At 47.7% G+C, this 23,524-nt stretch overlaps 1 protein-coding gene across 1 annotated transcript; it reads right to left on the bottom strand.

The window, feature by feature from the left end:
* Positions 1-12,465: 12,465 nt before the first annotated feature.
* Positions 12,466-14,052, bottom strand: LOC130099370 (beta-1,3-galactosyl-O-glycosyl-glycoprotein beta-1,6-N-acetylglucosaminyltransferase 3-like). Its single transcript, XM_056265039.1, has one exon. The coding sequence runs from the start codon at positions 13,939-13,941 to the stop codon at positions 12,631-12,633; it is 1,311 nt and encodes a 436-aa protein (XP_056121014.1). The 5' UTR covers positions 13,942-14,052; the 3' UTR covers positions 12,466-12,630.
* Positions 14,053-23,524: the final 9,472 nt, after the last annotated feature.

The following is a 23,524-nucleotide window of genomic DNA, read 5'->3' as shown; positions in this document are numbered from 1 at the left end:
CAATAGGAATCCCTACCAAAGCGCCACAGTCGCTGCACCCCATCCAGCGCCCCCATGCAAGCCTCTGCACCTTCTTGCCTGGAAGGACGATAGGAGGAGGGTTACACAGAGAGTGTCTGACACTGTTGTTCCTTTATAACCCATACAGTGAGACTTGGATAACACTGGGAAAGCATGCCCTTTTTTAGAGGGAGGGGAACGCTGCGGAACCCACTTTCTTCAGAGAGTTATGTGGAAAATACATATGGACTAACCCGAAGGCTGTACTGCATATGATATAATGGGTGACTTAGCCCAAGGGAAAGACACGGGCTTCCGACTTAGGAGCAGCCGTGGAACATATACACATATGGGATCCCCGAAGGGTCGCACATATGGAACCCAGCCCGGGTCCGGCTCTCAAGGATTCAGCGTACAGGGGGCTGGCTCCGGACGCTCCGCCATGTCCGGGCCGAGGGGTGTTGGAGGACTCGACAGGTTTTTCACTCTGGAGCAATAAGGTTGCACAGCAGGGTGCAGCAAGCTGACAGAGCCGGGCCTCTCAGTGCTTCTACCCGTTTACGGTGAGAACACGGGAGGAGACCGGCTCTACACGTAGGCTATAGTATCTAGCGAACGTGTTAGGTGTCGCCCAGCCCGCAGCTCTACAGATATCTGTTAGCGAGGCGCCATGAGCCAGCGCCCAGGAGGATGCAACGCCTCTCGTGGAGTGTGCATGCAACCTGAGTGGGCAGGGCACGCCTTGAGCTTGGTAAGCCAAGGCGATGGCATCCACTATCCAGTGGGCCATCCTCTGCTTGGAGACAGCCTTTCGCCTCCGGCTGGCCTCCGTAACAGACAAAGAGCTGATCTGAGGACCTGAAGCTTTGAGTTCTGTCCGCGTACATACGCAGAGCGCGAACGGGACAGAGCAAAGCCAGGGCTGGGTCTGCCTCCTCCAAGGGCAGCGCTTGCAGGTTCACTACCTGGTCTCTAAAGGGAATGGTAGGAACCTTGGGCACATAGCCAGGCCGGGGTCTTAATACCACATGGCTGTCACCCGGCCCGAACTCTAGGCACGATTCGTCGACCGAAAATGCGTGCAGGTCTCCTACCCTCTGGTCCTACCCACGTCCCATCCAGGGACCAGACATGGAGTTTCCAGAGGTCTGGACGCGGGTGCCATAGGGTGCCCCGTCTCTGAGTCAGAAGATCCTTCCTCAGAGGAATGGGCCAGGGAGGGACTGTCACAAGGAGCATGAGTTCTGGGAACCAGGTCCGAGTGGGCCAGTAGGGAGCCACCAGAAGGACCTGCTCCTTGTCCTCCCTGACTTTGCACAGTGTCTGTGCAAGAAGGCTCACTGGGGGAAACGCATATTTGCGAAGGCCCCGGGGCCAGCTGTGTGCCAGTGCGTCCGTGCCGAGTGTTCCCTCGGTCAGGGTGTAAAACAGCTGGCAGTGGGAGGTCTCTGAGGAGGCAAACAGGTCTACCTGAGCCTCCCCGAACTCTCTCCAGATCAGCTGAACCACCTGGGGATGGAGTCGCCATTCTCCCGGGAGCACAGCTCGTGATAGCTCGTCGGCCACACGGTTGAGCACGCCGGGGACATACATGGCTCAAAGCGACCTCAGATGCTTCTGACTCCAGAGGAGGAGATGGCGGGCGAGTTGCGACATGCGACGGGAGCGTAGACCACCTTGCCAGTTGATATACGCAACGGTCGCAGTGTTGTCCGTACGGACCAGCCCATCCCTGCCCTCCAGCGGCCTTTTCAGACGGCGCAGAGCGAGGTGTACTGCTAGCAACTCGAGGCAATTGATATGCCAATGCAGATGAGGGTCTGTCCACACCCCTGATACTGCATGCCCGTTGTACGTGGCACCCCAGCCGGTGGCAGAGGCATCTGTGAATACCACAGCGTGCCTGGATACCTGTTCCAAGGGGACTCCTGCCCCCTACGCATAAGTAGGGGGCAGGTCGCGTCCTTCAGGTCGATCGCTGCAAACCAATCTCGGGGACGGATGCATTCGAAGATGCGTTTGTGCGTGAGCATTTTGAACGGTAGCTTGGAGAGTCTCCGATTCAAAACTCGCAGGTCCAAGATCGGTCGTAACCCACCACCTTTCTTGGGTACAATGAAGTAGGGACTGTAGTGCCCTAACCTCATATCGGCTGGAGGGACCGGCTCTATCGCGTCCTTCGCCAGTAGGACTGCGATCTCCGCGCAAGACATGGGCATCGGCTGCTCTCACTGTAGTGGAGTGGATGGCCCGAAACTTGGGGGGACGCCGGGCGAACTGAATCGCATAGCCGAGCCTGATGGTCCGGATGAGCCAGCGAGACGGACCGGGGAGCGCTAACCAGGCTCTCAGAGACCGTACAAGCGGGACCAAGGGGACCGTAGGCGTACCCGGAGTGGGGCAGCGAAGTGGAACACAGGGACCTGGCTGGGGGGGCTCTCTCTGGGAGGCAGCCCCCAGCGGGGTCTGAGTGTGCTGTAAAGCGCTTACCTGGTTCCACGGGGCAGGAGGTGCGGGGTTTGAAGTCGTGATTTACGTGCTCAAAAACCTGCCTGGAACGCAGCATTATTTCGGAAAAATATTGCATGGTAGCCAATGGCGAGAGACAACAAATATTTTGATCTCGTTTGAATCGTGCCCTGAATTACACATGTTTGTCAATTTAAAAGATACATTTTAAAGTCAAGAAAGTCGCAGTTTGATGTAAAACTGTTGAGGTATAAGACTGTGAAAATACGTAATTACAAAGACTACAAACCCCAAAGGCGCACATTTTCTCTCAATGAATGAAGCTAACTTTACTGAAGATTTACTGAGACTGTTTGACCGTTATAATCGTAACGTTACGCCGTCATGCCTGAGTGTTTTGTACCAGACTGCACACATACGAGCAACGGATCTTGCTCGTTGTTTCGCTTCCCGGGAGATGTAGTTCATTGAGCGATTTCCACATAAAACTAAATGTTACTCTTCTGTTTTATGACAAACTGCGACTTTCTTGACTTTCATAATTATCTTTTAAATTGAAAAACATCATATGTGTAATTCAGGGCACAGTTCAGACGGAATAAAAAGATAAGTTGTCTCTCACTATTGACTACCATACATATTTTTTCCGAAATAAGGTCCCATGAGCCGGAAGCGGAGGGGAGGGACTTAGGCTCTCTATTACCGTGGGCCTTGCTGCTAAGGAAGTAGCGGAAGTAGCGTTGGTCCCGTAGGCGGCTGTAGCAGATGTTAGCTGTACGAAATGTTATTTCTATGTAGTTTTTTTTAGTACGTATGCTGTCCAGTGATGCCGGGAAGAGCGTGTTGTGTGGTTGGCTGTTTTAACAACAAATAAAACCATTTGTGAAATTCACAAACCTTTGTTGCGCATTGACTGCCCATGTTTACGGCCATACGGATTACACAGAGTTCCTGGTGCGGGCGGTAATGCACTCACTCTGTGTGTGAATTCTGTATGCTGGCAAATCCTCTAATTATAACAAACAAAGTGTATATATTATGAAAGATTCATTGTGCAGTCAGCTTCATTGATAATAACAGAGATGTGTGAGATCGCGATGAACTGATGTCAGCTTTTTAGGAATTTTTAAAGGGAGCGCACTTGCACATTCAGTCATGCCAAACCATGCACGTAGTAGCCTGCTTGCTTTTATAACAGTGTGGTTTGTGTGTGTTAATGCTTTAATAACATAATTTATCAGGAGCATTTATGCTGATGTGTATGGTGGCGACACGTAGGCTAACTTGAAACTGTTTGGAGGTACAGAAAAAAAGTCTTTTTGCGGGCGGGAGAAAGTAACATAGAAAGTAGTTGCAGGGCTCTCAAGTGTCACGCGTTGAGCATGACAGTCACTCATTTCGGTCTTTTGTCACGCTCTCCCGCCACACATTGATTTTTCACGCTGAAAAACTATTTATAATAGGCCTATGTAATATGCCGCAGCGCCCAACATTTCTCTGGCCGCGCCGCTCTCACTATGGAACCGGCAGGAATCAAGCGCGTCTCGAGGAAGTTCATGCAGTCGTGTCCTCATATAGGCAAATAAACAGCTCAAGCGTCACACGTGCTTCAGCGTGTGTGTGTGTGTGTGTGTGTGTTAAATGAAACTGCGCGTCGACTGCACCATTCATTCACACAGAACACGTAGGATTCGTATTTAAATTGTATTACTGCGGGGTATAGTATTATTACAAAACAATGGTAGGGGAAACACTGAGTTATATGCAACTTGTGAAGCTTAATTGTGAACATATTAGCAACACAGCTAATAATGACAGCGTTCGGTTTTATTGTTGTCATCAATTAACACACGTCTTAATTACATTACATTTGGCTGACGCATTTTTACATTAATACATTATGTTGTCATTAAATTACCTTTATCGGTAAGTTTTGGCCACTACCTGACATCACCCAATGTTCCCTTTCACCAGACATTTTCTTTCATGAGCAGGATCCGCTTTCATTGAAATGTCATTAGAGAGCACCCGGCAAGTGTCACACCGTCACCGTTAGCAGGCCCGCAGTAATGGCGGCAGGCAAGATGGCGGCGCCCATAGAGTTTGCGGCGGATTTGTGTATAGGCTTTATGCCGAGCGTCACGTGACCAAACCGGAAAACGGGTCTCATTGCATCCGCTTGTCAGAGAAAGTATTAACGGCCATAAGAACTAACTACGATATCTATGGATTTTTAAGGTAATCAGCTAACCTACTAAGTTCACTTTGTTATTGGTGTTTTATGCTATTTAAATATTTAGTAAACGTTAGTGTGAAGAAGAAAAATTAAAAAACTTTTAAATATCAATCTGCACATGCGAGGGACATTGGTTATGCTCATTTTTGCTTGCTCCTTTTAAGCTATCTTGAGTAAAACCGCAAAAAATTTCATGAAGCACATACAAAAGACCTGAATCGAAGCGATGTGATCTGTTTTCCGGCTTGGTCACGTGACGCTCGGCATAAAGCCTATTGAAAATGACACAAGCATGGTTATTTTTGCAAGTATTTAAAAATATTTAAAATTGTTGCATCTTTTAAATAATATTTAGGGTATGTTTTTATTACACAGTGAGTCTATAGGAATACCAGACTTACATTTCACTGCTCGTTGTATGAACTATAACTGGTATGTGACAAAGTGTTGTTTGAAGACGTGAGAGTGCGCGCGCGCGGCCGAGGCTCTCTCTCTCTCTGCTCGTTAAACGCCCTGTCATGCGCAGCAGTCATTCTATTCTACATCACTCACCGATCAAAATAGGCTTTGGCGGGACACAAATTTGCTTTGGCGGCCGCCAAAAAGCGGACGATCTGACGGGTTTTAGAAGATTAAATACAACCTGAAACTAAAAAACAGACCCGACCTCTATTTGAGACCGGCCTTTATTTACCCAGGTGTGGATGGTGCTGTTCTGACAGTCGAGAGGTTGTGAGCCCCAACACAAGTAATTAAATGAACTTTTATGATATTACAATCTTTTTTGTAACAATTATTTTGCACATTTAGCAGTCTATATATGCCTTCTTTACATTAAGTTAACACATTTGTCTAATTTGTTACATTGGCGCCAAAACATATTGTGGGATCTAACTTTTTGAAATTGGGAGCACCAGTGGATTTCATGAAATTTCATGAAATTCCACCAAACAATCATTCAACCCTGTATTTTACTCAATATTAACTTTAAATGATGTCAATGAACAATGAAATGGTGCCAGTAATTGCGTAGTGAAAACATCTCGGTTACATATGGTAACCCTCGTTCCCTGAGGGAGGGAACGGAGACGTAGGTCAGACTGACCAATAGGAATCTCGCTAGAGAGCCAATTTACTTCGAGTGAATCTAAAACAAGCCAATGCACATTGGTGTGCAATCATTTGCAACAGCTGCGCGTCCTCGTCAGCGCGGGTATATAACGAGCGGCTGTGTGATTGCACTTCAGTTTTTTGCTGAGGAGCCAAACTTGGGAAGCTGGCCCCCCGGCGGGCAGCAGCAGATGTGGCGATGGGACCTACGTCTCCGTTCCATCCCTCAGGGAACGAGTGTTACCATATGTAACCGAGACGTTCCCTATCGGTCAGTCACTACAACGTAGGTCAGACTGACCAATAGGAATCCCTACCAAAGCGCCACAGTCGCTGCACCCCATCCAGCGCCCCCATGCAAGCCTCTGCACCTTCTTGCCTGGAAGGACGATAGGAGGAGGGTTACACAGAGAGTGTCTGACACTGTTGTTCCTTTATAACCCATACAGTGAGACTTGGATAACACTGGGAAAGCATGCCCTTTTTTAGAGGGAGGGGAACGCTGCGGAACCCACTTTCTTCAGAGAGTTATGTGGAAAATACATATGGACTAACCCGAAGGCTGTACTGCATATGATATAATGGGTGACTTAGCCCAAGGGAAAGACACGGGCTTCCGACTTAGGAGCAGCCGTGGAACATATACACATATGGGATCCCCGAAGGGTCGCACATATGGAACCCAGCCCGGGTCCGGCTCTCAAGGATTCAGCGTACAGGGGGCTGGCTCCGGACGCTCCGCCATGTCCGGGCCGAGGGGTGTTGGAGGACTCGACAGGTTTTTCACTCTGGAGCAATAAGGTTGCACAGCAGGGTGCAGCAAGCTGACAGAGCCGGGCCTCTCAGTGCTTCTACCCGTTTACGGTGAGAACACGGGAGGAGACCGGCTCTACACGTAGGCTATAGTATCTAGCGAACGTGTTAGGTGTCGCCCAGCCCGCAGCTCTACAGATATCTGTTAGCGAGGCGCCATGAGCCAGCGCCCAGGAGGATGCAACGCCTCTCGTGGAGTGTGCATGCAACCTAAGTGGGCAGGGCACGCCTTGAGCTTGGTAAGCCAAGGCGATGGCATCCACTATCCAGTGGGCCATCCTCTGCTTGGAGACAGCCTTTCGCCTCCGGCTGGCCTCCGTAACAGACAAAGAGCTGATCTGAGGACCTGAAGCTTTGAGTTCTGTCCGCGTACATACGCAGAGCGCGAACGGGACAGAGCAAAGCCAGGGCTGGGTCTGCCTCCTCCAAGGGCAGCGCTTGCAGGTTCACTACCTGGTCTCTAAAGGGAATGGTAGGAACCTTGGGCACATAGCCAGGCCGGGGTCTTAATACCACATGGCTGTCACCCGGCCCGAACTCTAGGCACGATTCGTCGACCGAAAATGCGTGCAGGTCTCCTACCCTCTGGTCCTACCTACGTCCCATCCAGGGACCAGACATGGAGTTTCCAGAGGTCTGGACGCGGGTGCCATAGGGTGCCCCGTCTCTGAGTCAGAAGATCCTTCCTCAGAGGAATGGGCCAGGGAGGGACTGTCACAAGGAGCATGAGTTCTGGGAACCAGGTCCGAGTGGGCCAGTAGGGAGCCACCAGAAGGACCTGCTCCTTGTCCTCCCTGACTTTGCACAGTGTCTGTGCAAGAAGGCTCACTGGGGGAAACGCATATTTGCGAAGGCCCCGGGGCCAGCTGTGTGCCAGTGCGTCCGTGCCGAGTGTTCCCTCGGTCAGGGAGTAAAACAGCTGGCAGTGGGAGGTCTCTGAGGAGGCAAACAGGTCTACCTGAGCCTCCCCGAACTCTCTCCAGATCAGCTGAACCACCTGGGGATGGAGTCGCCATTCTCCCGGGAGCACAGCTCGTGATAGCTCGTCGGCCACACGGTTGAGCACGCCGGGGACATACATGGCTCAAAGCGACCTCAGATGCTTCTGACTCCAGAGGAGGAGATGGCGGGCGAGTTGCGACATGCGACGGGAGCGTAGACCACCTTGCCAGTTGATATACGCAACGGTCGCAGTGTTGTCCGTACGGACCAGCCCATCCCTGCCCTCCAGCGGCCTTTTCAGACGGCGCAGAGCGAGGTGTACTGCTAGCAACTCGAGGCAATTGATATGCCAATGCAGATGAGGGTCTGTCCACACCCCTGATACTGCATGCCCGTTGTACCTGGCACCCCAGCCGGTGGCAGAGGCATCTGTGAATACCACAGCGTGCCTGGATACCTGTTCCAAGGGGACTCCTGCCCCCTACGCATAAGTAGGGGGCAGGTCGCGTCCTTCAGGTCGATCGCTGCAAACCAATCTCGGGGACGGATGCATTCGAAGATGCGTTTGTGCGTGAGCATTTTGAACGGTAGCTTGGAGAGTCTCCGATTCAAAACTCGCAGGTCCAAGATCGGTCGTAACCCACCACCTTTCTTGGGTACAATGAAGTAGGGACTGTAGTGCCCTAACCTCATATCGGCTGGAGGGACCGGCTCTATCGCGTCCTTCGCCAGTAGGACTGCGATCTCCGCGCAAGACATGGGCATCGGCTGCTCTCACTGTAGTGGAGTGGATGGCCCGAAACTTGGGGGGACGCCGGGCGAACTGAATCGCATAGCCGAGCCTGATGGTCCGGATGAGCCAGCGAGACGGACCGGGGAGCGCTAACCAGGCTCTCAGAGACCGTACAAGCGGGACCAAGGGGACCGTAGGCGTACCCGGAGTGGGGCAGCGAAGTGGAACACAGGGACCTGGCTGGGGGGGCTCTCTCTGGGAGGCAGCCCCCAGCGGGGTCTGAGTGTGCTGTAAAGCGCTTACCTGGTTCCACGGGGCAGGAGGTGCGGGAGGCGGCTCAGTGGCGTTCTCGAACCGTACACTGCTGCCAGCTGGCGATAGAAGAGGAGGATGAGAGTGGTAAGGATTTTGTCCCCCCACTGCTCTCCGAGTCCTCTTCGGACCCAGAGATGATAGAAACTGCTCTTTTATTGAAAATTTGGGTCTTTTGTTTTGGGAACAAAACAAAAGATTTTCCACCCGGCCCTCTTCCGGGGGAGGGAGCGATGCGGCCATCGTCTCCTGGAGAGCAGTCCCTGCCATCTCTGGGTTGCCCGTCCTAGGGCCGCTTGGTGCTGGCTTTGCCGCCCCTCTTGGCGGGGGCCTGGACGGGCGGGGCGTTCTGCCTGCGACTGGCTCCGCGGCGCCGCTTTGGTGGAGGCTGCTGCTGCGGCGCGGGGGAGGGCGCAGGCAGACGCCCCCGGCGACGAGCAGACTGAGGAGCCGCCGGCGGTGGGGTGGAGGCAGCAGCTGACAGCCGAGGCAGGATGTGTTTGATGGCCTCATTCTGTTTCTGTACAGCCGAGAACTGCTGGGCGAAGTTCTTGACCGCGTCGCCGAAGAGGCCGGTCTGGGACACGGGGGCGTTGAGGAACCGGAGGTTGTCGGTCTCCCACATGTCAGCCAGACACAGCCAGAGATGGCGTTCCTGGACCACCATTGTGGACATCGCACGGCCCATTGAGCGAGCGGTAACCTTCGTCGCACGAAGCGCGAGGTCCGTTGCCCGCTGGAGTTCTTGGAACACCGGTGGGTCGTGACCACCCTGGTCCAGTTCCATCAATGCCTTGGCCTGATGGACCTGGAGCAACGCCAGAGCATGCACGGCAGAGGCAGCTTCCCCACAGGCCTTGTAAGCCTTGCCGGTTAAGTCCGATGAGTACTTACAGCCCCGGGAAGGGAGACACGGTTCTCCGCGCCAAGTGGAGTTAGGGCACAGTTGCATAGCAACGGCCCGCTCCACCGGCGGGATGCGCGCGTAACCCTTAGCTCCCCCGCCGTCAAGGGTGGTGAGGGAGGAGGAACTACTGGAGCGGTTTCGGGCAGTAAAAGGTGCCGTCCACGTCCCAGTGAGCTCCTCATGCACCTCCGGGAAGAAAGGCACTGGGGTGGGTTGCTGAGAGCCAGCACGCGCCACCCCGAGATACCAATCGTCCAGCCTCGAGGGTTCGGGACCCGGTGGAGGGAAAGCATGGCCATCATCTCCGGGTCCGTATCGGGCACCGCTGGCACCCCCGAAGGAGGCAGCGGCTCCGACACGTCGTCCGCAGAGACATCTGACCCACCCTCCGATGCCGCGATCGACATCTGTTCATCGCCGGGAGCGCCAAAGGAAACGGTTGGTACACACCTCGTGGATGGTCCAGCGCGCTCCTTTGGCAGCTCACATGGTTGCGGAGGCTGAGAGGAGTGAGGGTTCCTAGGGTGTTGGTTCCCCGAAGGAAGCGCGCTCACTGTAATCCTCAGGTCACCCGCGCCAGCGTCCGAAGCAACCCTCGCAGGAGGATTGGAACGGGGCGCCGGCACGGGGACTCCGCCCCTTTGCAGGAACGAGAGTCTCGACCTCAGCTCCGAGATGGTCATCTTCCCACAAGGGGTGCATGACTCATCCACGAACGCTGCCTGTGCGTGTTGTAAGCCCAGACACACAAGACAGCATTCGTGACCATCCCGCGATCCCAGGTAACGACCGCATCCAGAAACAAACAGATAGAATGTCATCTTTAAAAAGACGCAAACTATCTGTGTAAGCTCTTTTAGGAACTGCTCTCGCTGATACTGAGGCACACAGGGGGACAGATGCAGACGATCACGGCTGGGAATGTGCACCCGTACGTGCGCTGATCAGCTCTCGTGCTCAGTTTTACCAGCTGTGAAAACAGCTTTTGGGATTCTTCGCCCGAGAGGGGAGATCTGTCCACGCTGTCGCGCCGTAACACCCGTACCAGAGAGAGAGTTTGCTTGTAGAAAGAAGTCACTCTAAGCAGAGGCATCGAAGTTTAGGCTCCGAAGCAAAAAGCTGAAGTGCAATCACACAGCCGCTCGTTATATACCCACGCTGACGAGGACGCGCAGCTGTTGCAAATGATTGCACGCCAATGTGCATTGGCTTGTTTTAGATTCACTCGAAGTAAATTGGCTCTCTAGCGAGATTCCTATTGGTCAGTCTGACCTATGTTGTAGTGACTGACCAATAGGGAACAAATGTTATCATTTTGGTTTACTGGACATTGATTATGTCCAAAGTGTTGTTGTAGTTAATCTAAAAGTGAAAAATGTCTAAAATGATTGCCATTATTCTCGTCGCTTCAAAAAATTAAGCTTGAACCTCTGGAGTCACATGGACTATTTTAACGATGTCTTCCTTTCTGGGCCTTAAAAGTGGTAATTGCATTGCAGTCTATGGGGGATCAGAAAGCTATCAGATTTCATAAACAATGAGGGGGAGTAATTAATGACAGAATTGACATTTTGGGGGGGGGGACTAACCCTAGCAAGCCTGACGTCGTCATACTTAGATTCTAGTCAGAATGTGAGTCTGATACTGCTCCATTGGGCTGTGATTATGGGGCGTGTTTCACCGAACCAGGAAAGAAGATGCTCTGCACTCAATTGGATCAACATATGCCTTGATCGCGGTTCACTGTTCCTCTTTTAAAATGAATGCGCTGTCGACATCCTCTATAACAGACGCGATGGCTGAATCTACACATCTAAATTCTCCAGCGGCAGCCATTCTTTGTTGTAAACGAATTCAACCCAAGCACTCTTTGGTGACGTTGATTACGGAACTTTTGATCATCTGTCCATCATCATATAAAGCCCACCCTGACAAATTGATTGGTCCAATTGATTCAACCCTCAAATGTTGTGGGCGGGGCTAAGTTCGGCTGGCATCCAGGCTAAACCCTAGCTGGAGTGTGAAAACTTTTGAACAGGATGAAGATTTTTTCCATATTTTGTTTAAATATAAATAAAAATAATGGTTAGTATGTTGAAATGAGTATTCCAAAGACACCCAGATGGTCTTTTTTTCCCGGCACACTCAATGGCTAATATTGCCCACAACCTATTGTTCGTTGGATGAGGACTCGATTCGAACTACAAACACCCTAAAAAACTCCCCCAAAAAACACAGATATTCTTTATTCAATGTTATTTTGATTAATTTTGTAGCCCTAATACAAAGAGTGTGAACTTGAGTGCTACAATAACTTCTTCTAAGAGTGTATAATTATTTAGACAGTCTGTAAACCTGCTATAATACCAAGTGGAATTTCAACTGAATTTTTTTCAGTTCGTTGCTCATTCTTGGGTAGACATTGGTATTCTGTTCAAATGAGTTGTTCTGTGGTCTGAATACGAAGATATTTTATCAAACATTTTGCATGTTCTTGGTTCCGCTTCTATGTTTGATCTAAACATTGGAAATTTTCCTGCTTATTCTTTCCTTGTTTCAGGATTTGTTAGGATAACCTGCATAAGTTCATTTCCATGTTTATCAAGTTTCTTAAGAATTTGGCAGCCCTTCATAACAGCTTTCATAAATAGGCCATAAACAAACATTACATAGAGATTACAAGATTAATTTGCATAGAATAAATGTAAATTCAGCACAATATCAAGCAAGTAGTTGGTTTATTATAAATGTATATGTTTGTATTTGGTCTTGTACATTGTGCATCATCGACCCATTACCTTTTCTTGTGAGACCTTTTCTTTTTTGTACTCTAATTCATTTTTATTTTTATTATTTAAATTCATTATAATCAAATGTTGGTTTATATTAAATATTATGTGTAACACAAATTAAGCGTCTGTAGAAAAAAGTACAAATATTTTATAAAGCCAAACTATTAATTTAATTCATTTTTATTTGACAGTTTGCATTGTAATATGACCAGCATAGAAGGTGTTATATTAAACATTTATACATTTACATATCAACATCCATTTCTCCAATATTTACAAACATTTTTAAATTAATTTTATGATGTTTTTGAAAACATCATAATATTATGTCAGATTTTTCAACTGTTAGTAATGATCTACCATAAATAGCTTTGTACCTTAAAAAAGCCTCCATACATTTTATCGCTACATCATCTACTTCTGGATCAAACTTGTTTGCCAAAAGATGGTGTTGCTTCACAATCCATTTCAGGTCCCCAGCTCCATAAATACACACCGCCCGTCTGTGCGTCCCAGTGCATGGTGGGTAGGGAGCCCCACTCTTTAGATCTCCTTCATGGTAGCTCCACTTCACTAGACGAGCAATTGAGTTCATGTCCGATTGCTCGTACTTTCTGTTTGGAGGGTTTGATCCTGGTACTGAAGGCATCCGCTGTAACGTAGCCCACATGTGCTCATCTGGACTGTATGTGTCTTTCTCCCATTCCATGAAATCTTGAGTCTCTTTGCTTTTAAAGATGTGATCCACAAACTCTCTTGAAACCACAAAGTAAGCATTTCCCGAGAACATAGGGCTCTGAATTGGCGGGGGTGACTTTCTAACATCGGTCCGAATCACACCGTTCGTAACATTGTGATGATACTCCCAGCGCACCTTTTTAGACTCTACAGCCTCGGACTCCAAACTGTTCATTCCGTTCAGTTGTTTTAGAGTCTGAACCATTTCAGCATTGGTTTTAATGGGGAAATCAGTGCCACAGGTGTTGAGCAGATACCTCCACTGGACGGGTGACTTGAGCAGATCCTGCATGCAGTTGATGTCCGCTTGAACTCGAGACCAGGAGGCGTAGATCACATTCTCCAGTTTGCTGGCCAAAAACACGTTGGTCAGACAGGACGCAATGGCCCTAACTGCTTCTTTAAAGATCTCAGGAGACCTCTGGTCCACATGAACACAGTACACATTGTCAGGAGTGTAAATGGCTCTTAAGAGCCTTTCAAACATCTCAATCTTCTCATGGATCACCATGGAGTAAGCAATGGGGAAATCTCTCTCCTCTTTACTGAGAGAAAGCGTCAGAAACCCTCTCTCTCGGATGTAGGATGGACAATCCTTGGTTGCGTTGAGATAGAATGACTCTGATAGCAGGGATGTTCTTTTTTTTGAGGTCATGAGATTCCTGAAAATGCCCTTGTCCACTCCGTCCATGTCTCCTTGGATAATAGCAGAACAAGCCTGTAGTTCTCCAGCATCCTGCTTTAGTAAGTGATTCAAGACCGGCTCTTCTTTAGGAGAACAATTTGTCCTTTGTTCTGGATGGTTCGTCAAGAGAACGAACAAGGTTGTACTCACAGAAAGAATGGAGATAATTTTCAAAATCCTCTGATTGTTAAATGCCATGTTCATTTCTTTAAGATTATAACCTGCCAGGAGAGGAGACCTGTGTCAGTGAGGTATAAAACAGCCTCTCCTTTTAATATACCAGAAAGGTGTAGCAGGAAGCAAAAGCCAGCAAATCATATACAAAGGGGAAGGGCTGAAATTTTAGGCATAGTAATTATTGGACAGCAGAGGTGTGACTATTATCTTCCTGAAAGGTCTGATTGTCAATATGTTTTGAAAAAAAGAAACATTTTTGGAAACATTAAGGAAGATTTAAAGTAGAAAATATCATGTGTCTTTGATTTTAAAACTAACCGTGGTCTTGTTGAGGAAGCTGGTTATCTTATCTATTTGTTCTGTAGCTTTTCAGACAAGGGTTTCATTGTAAGTATGTTTTAACTTTGCATTGGAGAAGTTTATATCGTATTGCCACCCCTTTAGCTCATCTAGTAATCCGTTTGCAGTTTTCAGTGTATAAGCATTTCTGCACCAATTGTTTTAGTGTTGTATTTCTACAGGTGCATTATAACCTTGATGCCTAACTGGAATTCATTCATTTATTGTTCTCTGACAAAAGAGGGCAGCATCTTTGTATACCAAAACTAGTAGAGTCTAAAGATAATGAATATTTTGGGCAGGTTAAAAAGAAAGAGCATAATACTCACAGAAAGAGATGAATGGATTATGTTTGCACTTGTTAAACTTCTTGAGTTGGCAGTGTTGCTGTCACATACTGTACCTGGGGCTGAAGTAATGTTGCTGAACATGCTAAACGAACTTATGCCATATGTGTAATCAGCTGCATTTATTTTTATTTTCATACCTTTGCAAATGGCTGGGCGATATAGCTAAAAAATGTATCATGACATAATGTTTCAAATCATTTGGTATCGATAATTATTGGATATTTTTATAACCTTTTTTATACAAAGACCAGTAGAAAAAAGGTTAATTTAATCATTTAAGTATCCCCTGTTTTTATGGCATCAAATAACTAACTAATATCAATCTTATTTCAAGAACGAACAATGCCTAAAATGACAGAAACCATCTTTGTAAAAAGTTATTTGAAGTGTAATTGATTGCTTAGTTATTCGATGTTATCCACATTTATAATTCATCTGCAACAGCAATGTGAACTTTTGTAAAGATATACGTTTGGTCATTTAACTTTTAAATGGATCATTATGCAAATTACAAACACACAAGGAGAGTTCTCTGCACTAAAGACCCACGACTGGCAGATCAACGTGCTACTACATTTCTCTCCGAAATGGTAGGAAATTAAATGAAATTGATTGTGGAGGATGTCAACTGTGACAAGATGATTGACAGGGCAGTTTAAACCGTGACAGGATGCACTTTGAGTAGTTCACTTCAGAATTAAAATTGCCTGATAATTTACTCACCCCCATCATGTCATCGAAGATGTTTGTCTTTCTTTCTACAGTCGAAAAGAAATTAAAGTTTTTCAGGAAAACATTCTAGGATTGTGTGGCGCATCAAAACCTAGCTCAACAAACTAACAATAGTCAAAGGCAGGGTCATTTCCTCCTAGGAAGCAAGGGAACTCCCATGCTTCCTAGGAGGAAATGACCCTGCCTTTGACTATTGTTAGTTTGTTTGTTAAACTGGAACCTAAAATAAACTGGATGGGAAAATAATCGATATAACAAAAAATAAAACAATGCAAATATTACAAAATGTGACTCTTTTTTTTATAAAGTAACTGTGTCCAAAAGGCAACACCCCCAGGTAAAGTTACAGTGGGAGTCCATGTCTCTCGTCCTCTGTCCCCATTGACTTAAAACTGACACTCTAATGGGTAATAGAGTGGTGAAGGTATGACGTCCCTTTGTAGGCCAACCACTAGCATAACACTGGTTCCCTAGGATTTTTCCATAGGCTTGTAGCGAGTTAGATCAAAGGGGAAATATTAATGATCAATCATAACTTGTTATGATTGATTAGGAATATTTGGGTCAGTTAATTGGATTAACTTTGATGTAGCTAAATTAATATTACAATCAATTAATCAGTTCGTCCAAACAAACTCTTTTGATTAATCATTTATTCTAAGAAAAGGGTATCTTTCATGGCCACAGAAAAATCATTATTTCTTAGCATGTACAGCACTTAGAGCATGTAACAAGATCAAGATTGTAAAATAAACGTTGTTTGTTAGCAGAGAATCAGAACCAAATACATATTGTGCAAAAGTTTTATTAACTAAGTCACGAACACATAACTAACAAACAATTACACAGACACTGGGTAGATGGTTAAGGTGACAGTTCCATTTCCTGCTTCCGGTTTCATTCTATGGAAAAGATCCATTTAACTATGAAAAGAACCATCAGCTTATCATTTTCAGAGTACCTCATTAAATGTATATACTTGCATGGCATTTGCAGCGGACACATTTCTTGAAGATCTTGGAAAAGGATGTTGATGTTTCCTTTGAGTGTCAAACATTGAAGTCGTTTTCTTCTCCGTTGGATGAAGAAGATATGATAAACTTGCTTGGGTAGTTTGACTCTGTTCTGGATGAAGGTTTTCTCTCTCTCCATGAGCACATGGCTGAGCACATGCAGATTGTGATCTGCCGGCCCTGGGCCGGAGAGGCCATGCAGGCAACTCAGGAGTGAGGAAGTCGGAAGAGTTGGTTGCCCATTCAGTGCTGGTAAAGTTGCAGTTTTCTTCTGAGTTGGATTGAAGAAAATACAGTCTGACTCTGTTGGGAGAGTGAAGGCATAGCAGGTACAGCCTGCTGGGGCCCATTGACCCCACAGACATCAACCCGAAGAAGCAGCAGTGAAGGCCAGAGGAAGAGAGGACTAAGAGGGCGTGATCTTTTGGTCAATGATTTTTAAAGCGTGAAGATGTCACGCTCTGGATGGTTGTGAGCCAATAAGAAGTTGTTCCCTTTGGAGGGAATTTCTTTACGACCCTTTTTCAAGCAGGCATTTGAACATGTAATTTGATTGGTATTAGTATTAGCTTATAATACTATTGTACTGGTAATAATAATAATCAAGAAACTTTACTGCCGTACCATGAGAGCAGCAGGCGTAATGATATGACGCAGCGCCTGAAAATAGTTCCGTTGTGTTGACAGAAGGTAGCCTATTTTCAGGCGCTGCGTCATATCATTACGCCTGCTGCTCTCATGGTATGGCAGTAAAGTTTCTTGATTATTACGCAGGAATGAGAGTATAGTTCCTAGCCATATCAGCCTAGAAAATCGCAACCTTACATTTTCCGTCGGTCTTAGTGCACGATGTAACTACAGAAGAGTCAAGTTTTAAATAGGAAAAATATCGAAACTCTTTGGTCATTTTTTTTTTTAGAAATGCTAATGGTCTTGTCCACTTCAATGATGTATGCTAAGCTATGCTAAAAGTGGTACCGCCAGAACCGGAGATCGGCTGAATGGATTCAAAAACGGTAAAACTCAGTTTAACTCTGGGGGAGTTGTAAAATGAGCCTATTTCCAAAAAAAGTGGAGTATCCCTTTAAGGGGTTTTCCCGTGACCGATGTCATGGCAGTTGCTTCTCCGTGTTCACAGCAAGTTTCAGTCCTTTCAATAATGAATGTCTTCTCTACTGACGACTCGCTCATAAAGACAGTCTTTCCCTAGCCTGGCTGCACCCTCCTACGTACTTCCGCTCAATTTTCATTTTCCTTCTACATCTGGGTTTGCTGTATATTCTTGGGTTTTCTCCGATCAATTTTTTACCGGTCCAATCAGCGAACAGAGGGAGTGGCTGAGAACGATGACACTGAGGTGCGCTAGTTTGAGTCGTCATACGTCACGACCAAGCATTATGTGATTGATTACGGCAGATCCAGAGTGACTCTGGGCAGATCCAATAGTTTTAAACTTCAACAGAGGACCCGCATTCCAGGAAGTTAACGCTTGTCAATGGAGCGAGGCCAGACTCTCTCTATTTGTATTGTGTGGTCACCGTTTTATAAAAGCAATAAGGTACTCGAGGCTAGACTGCTGTATTGTGAATAAGTCACGCCTGTAGGGGTTGCAGGCCCTTCAGCCGTGATTTACAGCACAGCCTTTTGTACCTTATTGCTTACATAGTTTTTACATATAGCTTACTACACTTTTAAAGATGTGTCCCAATTGCACTTGTGCACTATGACATGTTTACACAAAAAAATCCAAAAGGAAAAAATACTTTAAATAAGCACCATAAGAACACAGATGATTCACTTAATTAACCGAACAAACAAAGGGTGGAATGTTTGACAAGTCATACATTCAACTGTCGCAGCTTTAGCGGAGAGTTTATCCTGAGGCTAATAGCCTGAATCGCAGGAAAAACCTGTGTGACTAGGGAGAAAGCTCTTGTGTTCTGACACCTGCAATGTATCAACTTTGTTTCCCTTATCTATCTATCTATGTCACGTTCACACTTAGGAAAAGGAGAACTCAAGTGCAAAACAAGGAAGGTTTATTTACAAAACAGAACAAACACAAATCAAAAACCCACGAGGGGGAAAACATAATAAATGAACATGAAACAAACACTGGGTCAAGAATACAGGGAACACCAACCAGGAACAGAGAAACATCTGACAATGACAACGAACCGACCAAGACTGCAAACATGAGGAGACTTATAAAGGGAACAAATCAAGAGGGAACAGGTGGAGAAACTCAAACACTAATCAGGTAACGAGCGGGAGGGATCAAACAATGACAGAGGCACATGGCCCAACATAACAACCACCCATGTGCAACACAAGACAGGACAGACATGTGACATAACCCCCTCCCTACGGAGCGGCTACCAGACGCTCCATGAGGCTAGGGCGGGGCAGGAAGGAAACATCAGGCGGAACGGGAGGGACAGACCAGGGCGGGACAGGGGGGACAGACCAGGGCGGGACAGGGGGGACAGACCAGGGCGGAACGGGACATCGACTGGCCAGGGCGAGACAGAGTTCATCAGGCGGCCAGGGCGGCGAAGAACCCTCGAGTGGCCAGGGCGGCGAAGAACCCTCGGGCGGCCATGGCGGTGAAGAACCCTCGGGCGGCCTGGGCGGATCAGACCTTTCAGGTGGCCAGGGCGGTGAAGACCTTTCAGGTGGCCAGGGCGGATCAGACCTTTCAGGTGGCCAGGGCGGTGAAGACCCTTCGGGTGGCCAGGGCGGTGAAGACCCTTCGGGTGGCCAGGGCGGAGCAGACCCCTCGGGCGGCCAGGGCGGATCAGGCCTTTCAGGTGGCCAGGGCGGTGAAGACCCTTCGGGTGGCCAGGGCGGAGCAGACCCCTCGGGCGGCCAGGGCGGATCAGGCCTTTCAGGTGGCCAGGGCGGTGAAGACCTCGGTTCAGGCTCTGGGACAGGCACAGGCTCAGACTCTGGGATAGACACAGGCTCAGGCTCTGGGACCGACACTGGCTCCGGGTCAAGGACAGGCTCCGGGACAGGGACAGGGACAGACACTGGCTCAGGGACAGACATTAACACAGACACAGTCATAAGAACAGAAACAAATACAGAAACAAACATAGATTCCGGCTCAGGGACAGACTCCGGCTCAGGGGCAAACACCGGCTCAGGGACAACCACCGGCTCAGGGACAGGTACCGGCTCAGGGACAGGCACCGGCTCAGGGACAGGCACCGGCTCAGGGACAGGCACCGGCTCAGGGACAACCAACGGCTCAGGGACAGGTACCGGCTCAGGGACAGGCACCGGCTCAGGGACAGGCACCGGCTCAGGGACAGGCACCGGCTCAGGGACATGAGCGGTCTCTCGCTGGGCAGAGGGGACGTGAGCGGTCCTTCGCTGGGCAGACGGGACGTGAGCAGTCCTTCGCTGGGCAGACGGGACGTGAGCAGTCTCTCGCTGGGCGGACGGGACGTGAGCAGTCTCTCGCCGGGCGGACGGGACGTGAGCAGTCTCTCGCCGGGCAGACGGGACGTGAGCAGTCTCTCGCCGGGCAGACGGGACGTGAGCAGTCTCTCGCCGGGCAGACGGGACGTGAGCAGTCTCTCGCCGGGCAGACGGGACGTGAGCAGTCTCTCGCCGGGCAGACGGGACGTGAGCAGTCTCTCGCCGGGCAGACGGGACGTGAGCAGTCTCTCGCCGGGCAGACGGGACGTGAGCAGTCTCTCGCCGGGCAGACGGGACGTGAGCAGTCTCTCGCCGGGCAGACGGGACGTGAGCAGTCTCTCGCCGGGCAGACGGGACGTGAGCAGTCTCTCGCCGGGCAGACGGGACGTGAGCAGTCTCTCGCCGGGCAGACGGGACGTGAGCAGTCTCGCTGGGCAGATGGATTTCCTCTCCTCCGTCCATGACGGTGAGAAGCCGGCTCTGAACTGCCCTCCACTGGTACAGGATCGTAAGGAGGCCAGGATGGAGAGTGATGTTGACCCTCCTCTCGACCACCTCCTCCTCCTTTACAACCTCCCCGGGTCCCACGAAAAATTACCTGGCGGGTCCCCCGAAAATCTCTCCTGTGACCTCCACGGGTCTCAGAAACCCTGGCCAAGCGCTCCGACTCCTCCCTTTGATGAGTCATCAAAGCGAACGCTTGGAAGATGTTCATTCCTCCGGATTCCTTACCGGGCCGAGTCCTTCGGTCCCCGCCGATAGGACGGAACTGGGTTGCTCCAAATGTGGAGATGACGTAGTCCGGGCAATCCAGATCATCGTCGTCCATATACATGTCATTCATGCTTCTTCAGAGAAAAAATAAATAAATAACTAAATAAAATCCTCCTTGCTGCTGAGTTAAAAAATGATCGGTTCGTTCTGTCACGTTCACACTTAGGAAAAGGAGAACTCAAGTGCAAAACAAGGAAGGTTTATTTACAAAACAGAACAAACACAAATCAAAAACCCACGAGGGGGAAAACATAATAAATGAACATGAAACAAACACTGGGTCAAGAATACAGGGAACACCAACCAGGAACAGAGAAACATCTGACAATGACAACGAACCGACCAAGACTGCAAACATGAGGAGACTTATAAAGGGAACAAATCAAGAGGGAACAGGTGGAGAAACTCAAACACTAATCAGGTAACGAGCGGGAGGGATCAAACAATGACAGAGGCACATGGCCCAACATAACAACCACCCATGTGCAACACAAGACAGGACAGACATGTGACAATCTATCTATCTATCTATCTATCTATCTATCTATCTATCTATCTATCTATCTATCTATCTATCTATCTATCTATCTATCTATCTGTCTGTCTGTCTGTCTGTCTGTCTGTCTGTCATGGGCGTCAGTTTGATTTGAAATGTGCTGGGGACAGAGACGCATTCGGAAGGGCATTTCTTTTTTTCTCTTTCGCGGAGGTCATGTTTTGAAAGACGATGTCCTGTAGCTTACTGATGTAAATAAACAAAAATGTATACAAAGATGTGATGATGTCCGACCAAAAATGTGATGGCACTTTGGGTTTAATTGGTCGTACAATGAGATCTAATATATGTTGTTAGTATCGTGAATGTGTTGCATATGTACTGTAATGGTCCAGTGGCAGAATTTTTGCCAAGCGTGTCGGAGGTTCTGGGTTCTAATCCGCACTCGTATAGTTTTTTCCCTCATCAAAACCGATTATCAGTGGTTGTATATCAAGAATCTTGATATACTTTATCACTGATAAACATTATCGGTTTTGATGAGGGAAAAAAAAACTATACGAGTGCGGATTAGAACCCAGAGAAGCAGGGACACGTTTGTGTGCATTTTGATTTGTGATTTCACCGGAACGAATAGAATCTCCGCAACGGATTGAAGTGCGCGTCCGAGTGAAGACAACACATTTCAGCACTAGATCGCCTCTTATTTAACAAATGAATGAAACGAATGCTGCTAGTTAACTGGAGATGTTTTATTTGTATTGGTACATCCGTGCCGCGAGATGTTTCAAAAGTGGTGGGGACAATTAGCCTGGCTGCGCCCTCCTACGCGCTTCCGCTCAATTTCATTTTCCTTCAGTACTACGTCTGGGACTGCTGTATATTCTTATGTTTCCAGAAATCAATTTTTTGTAGGACCAATCAGCGAATAGAGGGAGTGGCTGAGAACGATGACGTTGATGTAGCGCGTCAGTTTGAGTTGGAGTTCAGTAATGGCAGCGGAGAAAGACGTGAGAAAAGCTATTCGGTCCGTTGTTGCAAAACTGCCGAATATCCAGAAGTTAAAGCCGGAGCAAGATCAATGTTTGCTAAGTGTTGTTGGTGGCCATGATGTTGTGGCCCTCCTCCCCACGGGGTTCGGGAAAAGTTTGATTTTCCAGCTCACTCCGCTAGTGGTGAATGAGTTAGCTAAGGCGAACGATAGGGATGCAAAGCCGATAGTTGTTGTCGTCTCCTCTTGTTGCACTAATGGAGGACCAAGTGAGGGAGGCAGAAAGGTTAGGAGTTCGTCCTGGGCAGCTCGGCGTGCACGATGATCACTGTACAGCATTTGCGGCAGATCCGAAACGACCGCAGCGGCGTATTGTTAATGATTACACCCAGCTTCGACGGTTGACTGAATACATCACTGTCCTTAGTGTCAAATATACATTTAGAATTTAGAATTGTTCCTTGAACTCTTAAATTCGATGAACAAAACATGCAGCTCTCGTTGACAGACATCTTATTCTAAACATAATCCTCTGATCATTCGGACCTGTTTTTTTTTTATTGCTTAAAACAATGTACAAGTAATAACAGAAAACATAATTCAAAAACAAACAAAAAATAATAATAATAAAAAAAATAAAAAAAAACAGTAGGGGGATAATATAAAATAAACATTAACAAGTTAAGAGAATTAAAGGAGCTGTATGTAAGATTGTGGCCAAAACTAGTACTGCAATCACTGTCAAATTACTTGGAGTGGTGTATCCCCTCCCCCTCCTCCCTGACTCGAGGTTGCCAGATCGGCAGCAGGATCCAGCAGGAACGTGACGAGCTGCAGCTGTGGTAACTGAGCAGAGCTGGCAACTCGGATGCCGCAACACTACTGACTTGATTGGTAGATAGGTGGAGGATCAGACCAAAACACAACATGACAACATCAACATCAGTTGAGGGCTGCAACTGCACTTTTTAAATGACAATATCCTGGCCAGACTACTGTTGTCAGTGATATAAGTATTTGAAATGTACATGATTTCTTAATGTCTAGTGACATTTCAGGGCCATTTTATGATTAATTGAAATAAATTTCTTACATACAGCTCCTTTAAATGACACTGAAAAAAGGAAAATAATTACAAACAGATAATGTTTTAAAGGCTTTTTTGTTCTCAGACAACTTAATTGAAAAGAGGTATTTTAAAAATTATTTCACAAATATAAGAAAGAGAGGTTTAGCATTTAGATATTTAGATTTATGAATATGGAATTCGGACTTGTTGTTTCCAGCCGGTTTCGGCGCAAGACATGCGTCACGACCACACGGCTATGGCAGATCCTGAGTGACTCTGGGCAGATCCAATAGTTTTGAACTTAAACAGAGAACCCACCTACAAGGAAGTAAACGTTTCTCAATGGAGCGAGGCCAGACTCTCTGTACAAATGAATTGTACGAGAGCCTGGTAGAACCAGGCTAGGGGACAATATCAACC

Source organism: Rhinichthys klamathensis, unplaced genomic scaffold (assembly GCF_029890125.1).
Source record: "Rhinichthys klamathensis goyatoka isolate OS25496 unplaced genomic scaffold, OSU_Roscu_1.1 h1tg000228l_1, whole genome shotgun sequence".
Lineage (NCBI taxonomy): Eukaryota > Metazoa > Chordata > Actinopteri > Cypriniformes > Leuciscidae > Rhinichthys > Rhinichthys klamathensis.
This window is presented reverse-complemented; position numbering and strand designations above follow the sequence as displayed.

What these genes read in the sequence shown, in the direction of transcription:
- LOC130099370 (XM_056265039.1), bottom strand. Translation starts at nt 13,941, where the DNA reads ATGAACATGGCATTTAACAATCAGAGGATTTTGAAAATTATCTCCATT.